This window comes from Haplochromis burtoni, unplaced genomic scaffold (genome assembly GCF_018398535.1).
Source record: "Haplochromis burtoni strain Fernald_Lab_line unplaced genomic scaffold, NCSU_Asbu1 Contig_18, whole genome shotgun sequence".
In the NCBI taxonomy this organism is placed as follows: domain Eukaryota; kingdom Metazoa; phylum Chordata; class Actinopteri; order Cichliformes; family Cichlidae; genus Haplochromis; species Haplochromis burtoni.
The window spans coordinates 2980553-2996625 of record NW_024582379.1 but is presented as its reverse complement, the minus strand read 5'-3'; the positions used below and the strand labels follow the sequence as shown (position 1 = coordinate 2996625).

General features: G+C 40.4%; 1 protein-coding gene across 1 annotated transcript; it reads left to right on the top strand.

The window, feature by feature from the left end:
• The first annotated feature begins 7849 nt into the window (after positions 1-7849).
• On the top strand, positions 7850-15368 carry LOC102295321 (zinc finger, CCHC domain containing 8). Its single transcript, XM_005916264.2, has 15 exons — positions 7850-8070; positions 8204-8246; positions 8342-8416; positions 8568-8667; positions 9417-9494; positions 9589-9692; positions 9817-9882; positions 9993-10053; positions 10136-10272; positions 11102-11244; positions 11371-11486; positions 12562-12648; positions 13044-13164; positions 13536-14086; positions 14204-15368. Exons 1-15 carry the CDS (start codon positions 7896-7898, stop codon positions 14678-14680), a joined length of 2334 nt encoding a protein of 777 aa, XP_005916326.1. The 5' UTR covers positions 7850-7895; the 3' UTR covers positions 14681-15368.
• Positions 15369-16073: the final 705 nt, after the last annotated feature.

Below are 16073 nucleotides of genomic sequence, written 5' to 3'. Positions count from 1 at the left end.
TGTTTTTGGAGTACAAAGTTAATTGGCATAAATCAGAGGCGATGCCAGTTTCCCAAACTTGTAGTCATAACCTAATATTGGGCTTTAACTTTAAGTGGGTGGACAAAGGAATGAAGTGTGTTGTAATTGAATTGAACCCAAATATTGAGGATATTATGGCTAACAGTATGGGAAAATTAATAAGCAAAATCAATAAAAATTTGGATAAATTGAGTAAACTAGTTTGACATTGTGGGGAAAAGTAAACAGTAAAAATGGTTATATCAACACTCATCAGCTATTATACAGGAATGTTGCCCATGTGTATCCCACGACAGATGTTCCAAAGCTATAATAATATGATAAAAGATTTTCTTTGGAAGGGTTCGAACCCCTTATTAACATTAATCGACTTTCCCAACCAAAAAAAAGAAGAGGGAATAGACCTAGGCAATATAGAGTATTATAGCATCTCTTTTAAAAAGGGCTAGATTAGGCAAACATTGCGCAATGAAAACCGATATAGATTGGATTTTAATAGAACAAGAGCTTGCATCTCCATCCACACGAATTTATATTTTATCACAAAAAGTAAATAAAGAGGGTAAGATGCAAAATCCTATTTTGAAATTTCAAAAATGGTGTGGTTGGACGTGCATAAAAATATAAACTTGTGCCTTAGTACAAAAGTATGCCACCTTGTGGGATAATCTTAAAATAAAAATTGGTAAGGAGACTGTTTACTGGGCACAATGGCTAAGAAGAGGTATCAGAACTGTTGTGACTTATTTGAGGGAGATTTTTTCATGTCATATGAGAATATTACAAATAAGTTTTGTTTGGAGCGCTATGGCCATTTTTGGAAGTATTTACAAATAAGAAACTGTTTAAAAGGAAGAGTTACAATAACACACGACAGTAACCCGATAGATAAGGAGGGATTTATTCAGCACAAAATTCTTAATATATATTATTATACTCCTTCAGCGCTGTGTAGAATGGGTGTTGGTAGAGAAGACTTGTGTTGGAAATGTCGACAAGTAAAGGTACTGATACACGCCCTCTGGGAATGCCGGCTGTTTTTTCCAGTTTGGAACAGTGTATTGAATTATATGCAGGGATGGATACCTTGTAATTTGCCCAGATCACCTAAATCATGTCTACTGGGAGACAAAGGAGAGATGCCACAGTTAAATCAACACCAGTTTAGAGTGTTAAGCACTGCATTGGTAACGTGCATTTTTTTTAAGAGGGAAAAAGTTGCGGGTGACAGGTGATGTGAAAAAATGACGAATTATAGCAACTCTGCTGACAGTGTTTACACGTGCTTCCATGGCAACTGCGTCAGACAGAATGTTATTGGATTTGAAAAAAATAAATTTATTAGTAAACCTTTGTGTTTGCAGCATTCAGCATACTCAGCATACTCAGATACCTGTGATTGCAGCGAGAGAGAGAAAAAACGACAAGCATACACTGATCCACTAAAGATCAACCAGAGACAGGTGAACACCTGATCCCTAAAGGTATGAGCTTGGTGCACATTGCTTTAAAGACTTATTGCAGCAGAGATGCAAAGATTTGTTTTACCTCCTAAGACCTGAACTCTTTCATGGCATGCCTTTTTAATTTCTCTTTGTTATTTGGGCTGTAAAAACAAAGAATTACTTTTTTTTGTTTGTTTCGACCTGATTTTTGTTTCTGAGAAAAATGAGATCCACATATGAGGACATTCACTTTAAATCTCAATGGCAGTATAATGTCCTCATAAGTGGATATCAGCCCCTTGTAGAGCAAAATTTTGCATTTTGGTCTAGACAACCCAAAATGTGTTGTGTGCACATATGTGGAGGCCAGGTCTTAGGATGTTAAATATATTGAATGATTCTAAGTAGAGAAAGTAAACAGCTTTTAATAATAAGTTTTGTTTTTTCATAGTGATGAATGCATCTTGTATTTAAAGAGTGAATCACTGATCATTTTCTGTCTTTCTGCCATTTTACAGTGATGGCACGAAGAAGCCTCCGCCTGCAGGAGTCAGGCTATTATAGGGAAGATGGAGCTCCAAATATTTCATATAAAGAGACCTCATACAAGTATGTGTGTGGATGCTTTTGGGACTGCGCGCTACATTCTGGATAAAACATCCTCAGGCGTACCGACGGTGTAAATCTTCACCTGTAGAATAAGTCTTTAAACTTGTGTGTCATCTTTTAGGGTCTTCCGTCGGAGAAAACATAGGAGACGAGGTCCCTTTATGAACCCTCGCATACAGCAAAGTAAGGACCACTACTCAATTTTAACATCATTTAGAATGAGAGAAGAAGATTCTGTTATCAGACTGTAAACTCACCTGTGGTTCTCTCTTTGCAGACAAAACAAGACTTTTAAAGACCATCACCACTTTCTTACTGCTGCCCATTCTGACTTTTGGTGAGTGACTCAGAACTTTCTGTCAGACAATCCTTCCTAACACACAAGTAAAACCTGGACCATTTGTCCTCACATTCACCACTAACTTCTCTACTTCGTGTCTCAATTGTGAGCTGCACAATTTCCATAAACAGCAAAAAAGAAGCAGAAACAGCAGACACTCAGCCAATTTTTGAATCTCAAGGTAAAGATCGCCATCTTCATCTGTCTCATCACATTATTTATACATGAATGTACACAAAGAAAACAAATAATTTGTCTGTGATTTGTGTGAATTCAGGAGCCATGATCCAAAGCGGGGTTTCCTCATGGACAGAGAACTCTGTGCGCAAATGTATGCAGTGGGTGGACCCCTCCAGGGCCAGTAGAAGAGTAATCCAAGTAAGAATGACATAGTTTGCACAGCAGGATTTAAATTGATATAACATGGAGAAAAAGTTTACATTTATGAACTCTGGGCAGCGTAATAATTAATTTTCTTTCCTCAGGAATATTTGCCTGTGCCTGCAGGGAACTGCTGGCCCCTGGCAGGTCAGAGTGTAATCATCTCACTGTTCCACCCAGTCTCCATCACTGCCCTGACACTGGGACATCTCCGAAAACACCAGTCGCCCGATGGAACCAAAAAAAGCGCCCCAAGAGTGTTTTCTGCCCATGTGAGTGACATGATTTTGTTGTTAGTCTAAAGATTTCACGTTTTTTTGTATTATAATTCTCACCAAAACCTCTCTTCTTCTTCAAGGGAATGTTGACCATAGGGGCAGAAGGGACCTTTTTGGGAACTTTCTTATATGACAGCCAAGGAAGAGAATTTCAGACCTTCAACCTACCAGTGAGTACAACACAAAAACATATTAGAGCTCTTTCAGTCATGCTGTTTTTAATGGGCTCAATTTGTAACCAAATAAGAAAAAACTGATGACAAAATTTACTGGGATGCACTGACAGCTGGTCTGGGAGGGGCTACTACCGCACAATGTTATATAGCATTTACTTTTCAACCTGGTTGGTTCTTTTCATTACCACCTCTCTCTCATTTGTCAACAGTATACAAACAACAGCATCTTCAGATATGTGAAGCTTAGGATTGAGTGGAACTCTGGAGATCAAGACTTCCCCTGCCTGTATAATTTTAGGGTCCATGGCAAACTCTTTACCTAATAAATGATTTGAATGACTGTGTTACCTGGGTAGTAAGTGAGTGACCAATTCTTGGGCTCTGGGGGCTCACAGCCGCCCAGGTACAGGCAGGGGTCTGAGGAGACCTGCAGGAGGAGTGGGGACCATCTTATTTTGAGTGATGGTGCAGGATCCAATATATTCCCCAACATATTTTTTCAGATTAGATCACCGAAATTTCCTTTGCTATGAACTTATAAGCAGTTAATTTAACTACTGAGTTAAATTTTGCTGTGTGTTCTCAATGCAATACCTTAGACTGAGCTGAAGTAGGAACATACAGATAGTTGGGCAGACCTCCAGGATCAGATCCATTCAGTAGACTGACTTTTACACAATGAGCCTATAATCCAGGTGTCTGTGGAGAATTTGCCAGACGTGGCTCTGTTGCTCATTGAGGGTTCTAGAAAAAAATCAAAATGTCGTCAAGGCAGACAATAACAAGAAAAATAAAATAAAATTCCTGAGGACATCATTAACAAGAGCTAGGAAAACGGCTGGGACATTTGTGAGGACGAACAGCATCGCCAGGCACCTTAAATACCCAAGGTGGGTGTTGAAGGCTGTTTTCCATTTGTTGCCCTCACGAATCCTAACCAGATGGTAAGCATTTCCAGTTTGGAAAAGATGGACGTACCCTGCAGGAGTTCAAAGGTGGAAAAAGGAAGAGGTAGTGGAACTTGTTTTTAACTGTATTCTGGTTAAGGGTGCAGTAGTCAATACGGGGATGGAGTGTTTTGTCTCTTTTCTCAATAAAGAAAAAAAACAGCAGCTAAGAGTGAAAACGATGGGCAAATGATACCTGCTCCTGTGTTAATCTCCCAAACATGAACAGAACAGTCTAAACAGATTTAATTCCCAGTAATTCGTACAGTTCCTTTAATGTGTGAGACATGAATAATGTGCCCTGGTTAGTCATTGTCTCTTTCGGGATGCTGACTTATGAGATGATCTGAAACTGGGCCTGCACCACACTCTTTGCCAAAATGGTGCACAGTGGCAGTGCTTCGGGATATCATGTTGCATAATCCACCAGATTACACATCCGCCACTAATACAAAGCATTGAAATGGCTCAATGAGATCCATGCCAATCCACTCAAACAAGACCTGCAGTGGCACTATGGGATGTCGCCATTCACAAACCTAACCTCCACCCTCTCTGCCTCCAGAAAAGCCACAGGTCAAACCAGGGTTTGGTTGGACCAGGGTCTGCCGTGCTGCCAAGTGATCCTCAGCAAGCGTCACAGCCAGCTCGAGGTTCACTGGCCGATAACAGCAGACCCTCTCTGCTTTTCCTGTTGGGAGCCCCTCCATCAACTGCTGCAGTGTCAGCATGTTCAGCAGCTTAACTTCCCCCTCCATTGGGCTGGGTTGCAGCCACTTGGCTGCAGCATTGTGGAGCCTCCTGATGTAGGCTAATGGACGATCCCTCAGATGAGAAGGATACAAGACACTACATCCTTCAACCAAATACACCCAGTAAGAGCTTTGAGCCCAGTCACACCATGACAGCAAGTGTGCGTCAAGACACAAAGACTTCAGGCAAGCTGATGCTCCCTCATTTCACCCCACATTCATATTTCCTAGATAGTCCTTCAGGCACCATCAGGAGGGACAGAGAACATCTCCTTCTACTATCTGATCCCACACAGAGACAGTCAGTTCAGTCACTCAACTCACTTATTCACAGATGTATTACTCATTCACAGATTAAGCAGGAACTCCTTGGCTGGACCTGTAAAAGAGTAATACATTTAATAGATAAACTGAGAAAAGATGCAAATGTTATTTTGTTTTGTTTTTCATCTTGATCACAGTGTTGTTGTCTAGGCAAAAAACAAAAAAAATTGCAGTGAGTTTGCTCAGTCAAACTAGGTCTGCTAATCAGCATCTGCTTCAGTGCTGAATCCATAGCACACAATACAACAACACAAGAACTGCTCTAAAATCAGTGCCAACATGTCCAACCAGGAAAGAGGTACATATGTGCCTACCTCTCTAAAACACAAACATCCGTAAAACACGTGTAAATTCTGAGACACTGTCATGGCTTGGAGCTACATCTCAGCCAGTTCTATTGGGAGTCTTGTCAAAACTGACATCAGAAAGGTTTATATATAACAATGGGATAATCCTTTCCCAAAGGTCGAGCAACTGGACTCCTCAGTTCAAAAAATGATTTGTCCATTTAAATCATAGGTGTCAAACTCTGGCCCGTGGGCCAAATTTGAAGCTATATATATAATATATACTATATATAATATATAATATATATATATATATATATATATATTTTTATATACTAATATAATATAATGATATATATATATATATAATATATATATATATATATATATATATATATATATATATATATATATAATATAAAAAACAAAAAAACACCCAGCACGCCCCTGCGGGCGGTTTATCCTTCAAGCTCGGGTCCTCTACCAGAGGCCTGGGAGCTTGAGGGTCCTGCGCAGTATCTTAGCTGTTCCCAGGACTGCGCTCTTCTGGACAGAGATCTCCGATGTTATTCCCGGGATCTGCTGGAGCCACTCGCCTAGCTTGGGAGTCACCGCACCTAGTGCTCCGATTACCACGGGGACCACCGTTACCTTCACCCTCCACATCCTCTCGAGCTCTTCTCTGAGCCCTTGGTATTTCTCCAGCTTCTCGTGTTCCTTCTTCCTGATATTGCTGTCATTCGGAACCGCTACATCGATCACTACGGCCGTCTTCTTCTGTTTGTCTACCACCACTATGTCCGGTTGGTTAGCCACCACCATTTTGTCCGTCTGTATCTGGAAGTCCCACAGGATCTTAGCTCGGTCATTCTCCACCACCCTTGGGGGCATCTCCCATTTTGACCTCGGGACTTCCAGGTTATACTCGGCACAGATGTTCCTGTACACTATGCCGGCCACTTGGTTATGGCGTTCCATGTATGCCTTGCCTGCTAGCATCTTGCACCCTGCTGTTATGTGCTGGATTGTCTCTGGGGCATCTTTACACAGCCTGCACCTGGGGTCTTGCCTGGTGTGATAGACCCCAGCCTCTATGGATCTTGTACTCAGAGCTTGTTCTTGTGCTGCCATGATTAGTGCCTCTGTGCTGTCTTTCAGTCCAGCTTTGTCCAGCCACTGGTAGGATTTCTGGATATCAGCCACCTCCTCTATCTGCCGGTGGTACATACCGTGCAGGGGCCTGTCCTTCCATGATGGTTCCTCGTCTCCCTCCTCTTTCTTGGGTTTCTGCTGCCTGAGGTATTCACTGAGCACTCGGTCAGTTGGGGCCATCTTCCCAATGTATTCTTGGATGTTCTTGTCTCATCCTGGACTGTGGTGCTGACACTCACCAGTCCCCGGCCCCCTTCCTTCCGCTTAGCGTACAGCCTCAGGGTGCTGGACTTGGGGTGAAACCCTCCATGCATGGTAAGGAGCTTTCTTGTCTTTATGTCAGTGGCTTCTATCTCCTCCTTTGGCCAGCCTATTACCCCAGCAGGGTACCTGATCACGGGCAGGGCGTACGTGTTGATGGCCCGGATCTTGTTCTTACCATTCAGCTGACTCCTCAGGACTTGCCTGACCCTCTGCAGGTACTTGGTGGTTGCAGCTTTTCTAGCGGCCTCTTCATGGTTCCCATTCGCCTGCGGGATCCCCAGGTACTTGTAACTGTCCTCTATGTCTGCAATGTTGCCTTCTGGTAGTTCAATCCCCTCAGTTCTGACTACCTTCCCTCTCTTTGTTACCATCCGACTACACTTCTCCAGTCCGAACGACATTCCAATGTCATTGCTGTATAGCCTGGTAGTGTGGATCAGTGAATCGATGTCTCGTTCACTCTTGGCATACAGCTTGATGTCATCCATGTACAGGATGGTGTATATATATAAGTATATATAATATATATTTATATATATATATATATTGATATATATATACAGCTAATATATATATTGTTTAGTATTAAGCTTTGCTTGTTCCATATTCAGTTTTTCAGCAAAACTTATTTGAGTCCATAAGAAAAGAAAAGAAAAACTTTTTAATTCAAATTTATTCCTGGAGTTTTTTTTATTTGTATTTATCTTCAGAGATATGTAGTAATCCAATTTATTTATATTTTTATTTAGGGTTACTTTACGCTGTGAATGCAAGTTAAAAACAAATAAAATTAGTGGTTTTACGTACATCAGTTACGTGACGGTTCAGTAGTTTTATTGTGAAAGTATCAGGAGCAATCACATTTTGCGCATGCGCACGATATGTCGTGTTTCCGCATACGGATCGGGTAGCGCCAGGTATGGCAGAAGTTGATTTTGGGGACAGTGAGCTCTTTCAGCAGCTCGATGAGCCTGCTCCCCTGGTCACGACGCACATTCGGTTCACAGATGATGATGAAGAGCAGGACGAGAGGAGCGAGCTCCGGAGCAGGCTGGAGGAGTGCGACGATTACATCCAGAGACTCACTGAGGAGAATATCCTTGTGGCAGTTTGTTAGCACTAGCTTAAATTTGCTAGCATAGGATGCAACCAAAACACAACCAAGAAATGACTTCTAACAGTCCTTTTTCTGCAGAATTTGTCATTTTTCTTTAATTCCCAGACCACATAAAATATTACGAAGGAAAATGAGCCTCCTGACGCGACCAAGGTAACTAGTAGACACCCAATAATGATCATTTCAAATGAAACGAAACTGTTCGCCAACCGTGATCCTGCGATGTTTTCCCTCCTCCAACACTACAGCGGCGTCACTGTTGAAGATGTTAACACCGACGGGCCTCTTCTTCAGGTCCTTTATACAAACAACATCATATCAAAGTAAGTCAGAATTCTTTATATTTTAAGTAAGTTTTTAATGTATGAACGTATTTGTTGGTGAAATTATTACATCTACGGTAATTTATTAACAACATGTTCGGTTTAGATCCATTCACAACATATGAATGACAATTTTTAATCACCCTGCTAGGACGTGTCGCCAGGAAATTGAAGACTGCATCTGCAGTGTGATTTTGAGGCACCATAAACCAGACGTTGAAAAGAGGTCCTCCTTTAACATCAAACCTCAGGTGTGTACCTAGAATATACAGAGCCGTGAAGAAGTTTTTTGTGTCTATTAGAGGTGAAAATCACCAGACTCAACATGATAGAATATTACCACAATACGTCACTCAAAATATGACATTGTTCAGATTTTTTAACATTACAATAGCACATATTGTAATTTATCACTTTTTGACATAAAAGCTGTAAAAGGCTGATGGGATAATATTGTAAAAAAAACAAAAAAAACAACAAAAAACATTTTTTTGCTGGTATGCTAACCCTGTCATTACAACCTACCATTAATGTTGCCATAAGACTAAGTTGGTATGCTGTCAGTCTGTCATTAAATGGGGTCAAGCTGGCAATAACATCCAGTCTGTTACTGACAATACGGCAAATACCTGTAATAAATCATTGAAAATTAAATACATGTGTCTGTCTACAAAGACAGAAAGGCACGATTAATTTTACATTTGCAAGGGGTGAGGGCGTTTTAGTTTTCTACACAGGTAAGTTTAGAAATTCTTTTTGACTTCATTATCAGAAACATAACTTTAAAAATAGCATTTTGCATTTACTCAGGTTTTCATTGTCTTATAAAGTCGTTCATGATCTGAAACATGTAAATGTGACAGACAAATCTGCAAAAAAAAAAAAACAAGTCACGAAGGGAGAAAATTCTTTTTCACAGCACTGTATATTACTATTGTAAATATTTTCAATATCACAATGAAGTTTCTGTTTAAAAATACATATTTCTCCCTCTATAAAGAATTCCGCTTTTGCTTTGGACGAAGATCCACAGATGATGTCTTCCAGTAGTGTGAGAACAACAACAGAAGCCTTTAAAGTGAGCACATGCTGTTATTTCTCATTCAAACACACTGAAAACGAGATGTGTAGGCTCACAAGTAGTAACTTATTGTGTTATGTTTTTGTTTTAGGTTGTTGGGAGTGTCTTATATTTCACTACTTTCAGTGTTGATAAACTTGGACAGCCTCTGGTAAATGAAAACCCCCAGCTGACCGATGGATGGGATGTCCCAACGTATCTTTAACATGAATAAATTAAACATTTATTGCCTATGAAGTGCTGTAGTCAGATTTATTAAATTTTAAAAATTCACAGCTGTGTAGACAAATGCATTATAGCTTCCTGAATTGCTGCAAAGTTATCAGCAAGTCTTCAACCAAGTCATTGGAACTGATGGCCAGGAAATAGAAATGAAAGACAAAAGGTAAGACTACAAAAATTCCATAGCTTTTCCTGTTTACAACTCTTCTTTGTTTGTGTGCTGGGTGGAATTTATAATGTATAATGATTCTGTCTCTGCTCTGTTCACTGTAGACCCAAGTCTATGTGTTTCAACTGTGGTTCAAGCAGTCACCAGCTGAGAGAATGTCCCAAGGTACCATTAATGATCTGTTAATCCAGGATGAACACAAGGACAGAACATAATTTAATATAAGAATGTATTTTTTCTCTCCTAGCCTAAAGACATGGCTGCAATTAATGAGAGAAGAAAGGAGTTCAATCAGAGCAACAACCAAGCCATGCAGAGTAACCAGAGATACCATGCTGATGAAGTGGAGGAGCGGTTTGCCAAATACAAGCCTGGAGTCATGAGGCAGGACTTTTTTTTTACTCTCCACACATCTTTATTTACTCACAATTTTAATTTAATTACATAATGTTGCAAAAGTGCATATTTTACAGGGTTATATATACGTACCTTATTTCATAAAATGAAAAAAAAAGTGTTATCTGGGGACTCAATTTAAAATAAATAAAGGCTCAAAATTTGGGAATCATTAATGGGGGAAAAAAAATCATAAAAATGAAAAATGGTGAAGGCACAGTCTCCCTGCAAACTGACAACCGTGGGAGAGAGAAACAAAATAAGATATAAGAGGGGAAAGAATGACCCGTTACATTTTATTATGATTATGAATTCCCTTGGAAATGACCACTAAGTGATCTTTTTTCATCATATGGGTGAAAATTGCCCAACGTTATTGTCCTAAGGTTTATGTTTGCAACAGTACCTTTTTCAGTACTCATGTTGAAATAAGTCTGTACTTCTCAATTGAATTTTAAAAATGTAATGTATTTACAACATTTTACAACCACAGCAGCTTCCAGGTTCTTTGTCTGACAGTGTAATATTTGTTCTGTTTACATCTGTTTTTCTACCAAATTAATTACATGAAGAAGAAGCTGTCAGTGTCTCACTCAGAGTTTCTGAATCATAATCCTTGGCTTCAGCTTCTTGCATGCTGGTGGTAGACTTGCTCTCACATTCGTACTCCAAAGGCTTCATCCGTTAGTTAGTTTATACCAAAGATATTTGGCATGTAGATCACATGGTTTTGGTCTCTATGCCAACTTAGACAAGTGTAATTTTTAGTCTTTTAATTTTTCATTTGATTTATTTACTGTGTTGTGCTGTTAAACAGTGAGGAGCTGCTGACAGCTCTGGGCATTGATGAGAACACCCTACCTCCTCTGATCTATCGCATGAGGCAGCTAGGTTACCCACCAGGTTGGCTCAAAGAGGCAGAGATGGAAAACTCTGGCTTATCACTGTATGACGGAAATGGTAAGTTTGAAAAAGAACTAAACAGCTTCACAATTTGTTTTCTTTGTTGAACAGAGTAAGTAGAAAAATAAAAGCTTCTGCAGTCTGCACAGATTATAGAGGATGTTGTTTTTTTCTCTCTTACAGCATCAAGTGATGGCACTGTAACTGACAACACTAATTCACAAAACCTCTCTTATGATGTTTCCAAACTGGTGGATTTCCCAGGTTTCAATGTAGCCGCACCACACAAAATGAAAGATGTAAGTCTTGCAGTCTGCCTTTTCAAATGTTTGACCTCCAGTACCGCCTGGTATCCAGTAAAAAGTAAATATGTGATGTACTGTTTCAAAACCATCAACATTAAATGTTGATTTGATGTCATAAAAATAAGAAAGGGGCAATGAAAGACTAGAAATATCTTGTTGAATAATTTCAACACAACACATTTTTAGGTAAATTGCAACAGATCAGTACTTGTGAAGCTAAATTTACATTCTCTAGTCTGGTTAAATCAAACTCTGCTTTGTTTCCCCCTTTGTTGCGATTTGTTTGTGTAGCCAGACATGCTTTGCATTCTGGCACACAGCAGAGTACACAAACATTTTTGATTTGATTGGGGTTTTCACTGTGTGAATATAAACCAAAACATGGGAAAAATAATAATAAATGTAAGGTTCTTTCTCAGTGTGAAATTGGAAGGAATTTGAGGTGTTTGTCATCTAAAAAAGATGATTTCAAAAAATAATTTGGTGAATCTAGAAAAAAAATCGCTGCACATAGATATATGACTGAGATCCTCAGGCCAACAGACGGTTCTGCAATATCCACAGCTTTATAGTGGAGATCACTGACTGACTGAAAATGTAAACAGGACACAGAAATGACACGACTGCTACCTGTCATGTCATCTGACAACTAAAAATATTAAATTCTGATGAGGAGAGGGACCATCTGAGTAGTTATCAGAAAAAAAACAGCGTCCATGTTTGTATGGGTGTCAGAATGGGAAAGAATGGGGAAAATATTTTATTTCCTCATGAATTTGTACAATGTTTTTGTTTTTTTGTTTGTTTGTTTGTTTTTAAATTTTTAAAAAGAGCTAATTTATACTGTGGTGTATATGAGCTTCTTATGACTTTTTGACAAATGTTGCTGGCATCAACAATGATTAACTATTTTTAGTTTCCAAATTTGCAATGTTGTCTTTGTGTTATTTTCAATTAAATGTGGAGTTTAAATGGTTGACAACCCATTAAAGTATGCTGGGACCTTTTTTTTGCTGTCTTTTTTATTAAGTTAAATAACACTTTTTCTTTATTTCTGTTGTATCTTCAGGAGTTCCTGCATTATGGTTCAATTCCAATGCAGAGCAGCCACATGAAGCAAAACTATGCAGCCTACCTGTCCAGCTTCTTTCCCACGGTCTGTATCCCAGCTCCCTACTGACTTCTTGCAACGGCAGCTTCTCAACTTCAACCAAATTTTTATCGGCCACCACCTTGAGCAAAATTTAGCAGATTAGTGCTCATTCTTAGAAATAAGATATAGATTAGATATTTAAGCCATTACTGTTCTCATCGAGGACAAAATCTACTGTCTTGAGGTTACTTTGCTCTGTGCAACAGTTTATGGTGTTCACATGACCCATCCTTTAAAATCTCCTTTACGCATTTTACAGCATGAATCAACACTGATCCAACTGCACAGACCTCCATTTAATCCACAGGATTTCAATATTTCTACTTAAATATGTTGCTAAGAAAGGAAAAACAAAAGTCGTGCTTTTTGGTCTTATTGCATGTTGCTCTTGCCAACAGCCCGGTGCCGCCTCCAGCAAGAGAAGACATGAATTTGACTCATCTCCACAGCTGAGGAAGAGGAGTAAGTTTAGCCCGGACCGGACCCCAGACAGGAGCTCGGACATGGATATTGAATCAGGTAACCGTACATCTGGGTGTCACAGCCTGCATTCATGTTCTCCTTGAATGGTTAGATTTCCAGAGTTGGGATCCCATCCATCCAACTTCACTTTGTGTTTTTAAGTTGGAATGTAAAAACTATGGATCTTCTAAAGATGAGTAGTTCTCATTTTACTGTTGTTGAACCAACATGTTGACCTGGCTGCTGCCAGTATATCAATGCTCTATGTAAATTGTTACCAGGATTATTGCTAATTAATAACTTTTTTAACAAGAGTAGATCACGCTGAGTTCACAGAAACAATGTTTTGGTTTGGTATTTGTAGCTCAGTTGCACAAAAATACACAGTCAGCACTCTGTGGATGATTTTATTTTATTTCTTCTCATAGATCCAGGAACACCTCATCAAATTCACAGCTCTGATGATTTCCAGTTCCAGCCACCACTGCCTCCTGGCTCTCCTTGCTTTAGTTCTCCTCCGCCTTTACCACAGGGCACTCCTCCTGCTACACCCACCCCCCCACCTCTCCCTAAAGGTACACCTCCACTTACTCCCACCAACGGCTCTCCAGCTGTGCGAGGGCGTGACTGGGTGGTGGTTGATGAGACTGGGGAGGGAACAGAGGATGACCTGACACTGGAGGAACTGGAGGAGCAGCAGAGACTGATCTGGGCAGCTCTAGAAAATGCTGACATGGCCTCTAACAGTGACTGTGAGACACCTGCCGCACAAACTCCTGTACCAAGTTCACCAAGTGTATCCACATCTGCACACGCGGACACAGAAACTGAAGACACGGATGAAGGAATGGACTCAATAAAACCTGAAGAACCTTCCCTAAGCAAAGAAAATCAACCGGAAGTTCAAGAGGGTTTGTCATTAAGCCCGGGACCAGTCAAAGTTAAGGACGATAGCCCTCAGAGTCCCGAACCAGCCGAAATCCAGGAAAGCACCCCTCAGAGTCCCGAGCCAGTGAAAACCCAAGACAGCATCCCTCAGAGTCCCGAGCCAGTGAAAACCCAAGACAGCACCCCTCAGAGTCCCGAACCAGCCGAAATCCAGGAAAGCACCCCTCAGAGTCCCGAGCCAGTGAAAACCCAAGACAGCACCCCTCAGAGTCCCGAGCCAGTGAAAACCCAAGACAGCACCCCTCAGAGTCCCGAGCCAGTTAAAACCCAAGACAGCATCCCTCAGAGTCCCGAGCCAGTTAAAACTCAGGACAGCACCCCTCAGAGTCCCGAATCACTGTTAGCCGAGGACGGCACATTTCAGAGTCCTGAGCCAGTGAAAGCCGAAGTAGACAACCCACAGAGCCCTGAGTCAGATTTGCCTCATCCGGTGAGTGGAGACTGTACGACTCCAGGGCATCTCGAGAAGATAACTGCTGTTCCGCATCGTAGCAAGTTTGCAGCTGGCATCGTTCCATTTGAAGATACACCAGAGTTCACTGAAGTTGCTGAAGCCACAGGAACATACCTTAGGATCAGAGACTTGCTTAAAAGTTCCCCACGAAGTCTGGCGAAGAAGAAGTGACGGTTTATTGCCTTGATTCAAAACACAGTATATTTTAATGGAAAGTCTTCATTTCATCTCCATTCAGCATGGTTTTTTCTATTCTGTGTAAATGCAGTCGATATGTAAAATTCAGTTAGGGAAAGCCTTTAAAAGATGCTTCAACAACTGATTTTGACCAACTAGTCTGAGATTCTTTCTCAGCACAAGTGAACTGTTTACTTCACTGTAAAATGTGTACAATGGTAATTTCTTGACCTGCATTATTTTTCATCTTGTGGTGTTTTTGTGTTATTTGTTCCACTTGAATTTCTCTAAAGTAATGGAGTAAACAATATTGTTTCTGCTCAAGTTGCTATGTCTGATTGCAGATTTCACCCCCATGGCCAAATGAAATATGCAAATTAGCCCTTTTATTGACCAAGATTTATGGACATACTTTGTCATTTTTACTGTAAAATTGAAGAAAAAAAGTTATTCTCATGTTTCAGGAATCATTTTAATGTGCTCTTAAGCCCCAAATGTTGGAGGAATACGGTAACGTGAAGCACACATGGTAACGAATAGGAGCTGATTTTCTTTTTCTGTCCATATTCAGAAAGCAGTACCTTATAAATGCCATATGCTACCATGTTACACCAAATATCCCCGTAAAGCTGGCCTTCTCTTCTTTCCCAAACTATTTGAATTTAGTCTCTAGCAAAAACGGTAATGCAGTTTCAGGAATTTAAATAGTTCTTGTAATATATGCCTGCCGGCAGCCCCATGATAGACAATGATTATATTCTTCAATGTCTGTGAAGGTTCTCAGTCATCCTGGTCTTCAGTTCTGAAGAAGCCTTTTGGATGAGAAGTGAAATGTCTTCAAGCAGCTTAAAGAAGTCCTGATGCTTTTCTTTCCAAGCTCCTTAGACTATATTCTTCAATGTTAGCTATTTTAGCAGCGCTCAGTGAAGATTCCTGTGGCACTCTTAATAGCTGATCTAATCATGTCTTTGAACCACCCTGAAAGTGAGATTTCAGCAAGTTGAAATTCAGTTAAAGTAAAATTTACTTTACTGCAAAATATGTGGCGATGCATCAGGAGTATAACAGACTGTAAACACAGTAACCAACAGGTTAGCTGTGATCCAACTCTCCCTGACACCTTGAACAGTTTCTTTGCACTCTTTGACTCATCCAGCAGCAGAGAGACTGTATCTCCCTCAGCTGGAGGAGCAGAATTATCCTCTCATCCACAGTGGTGCTTAGATAACAACCTTATCCTGAACACCAGCAAGATTAAGGAGTTCATTATGGACTGCAGGATATCCAGGAAGACAGAACAAACGCCTCTCCTTGTATACGGGGAGGGAGTAGAGCGTGTGGACAACGTCAAGTTCCTGGGTCTTCACTTAACGTGACCTGATCTGGT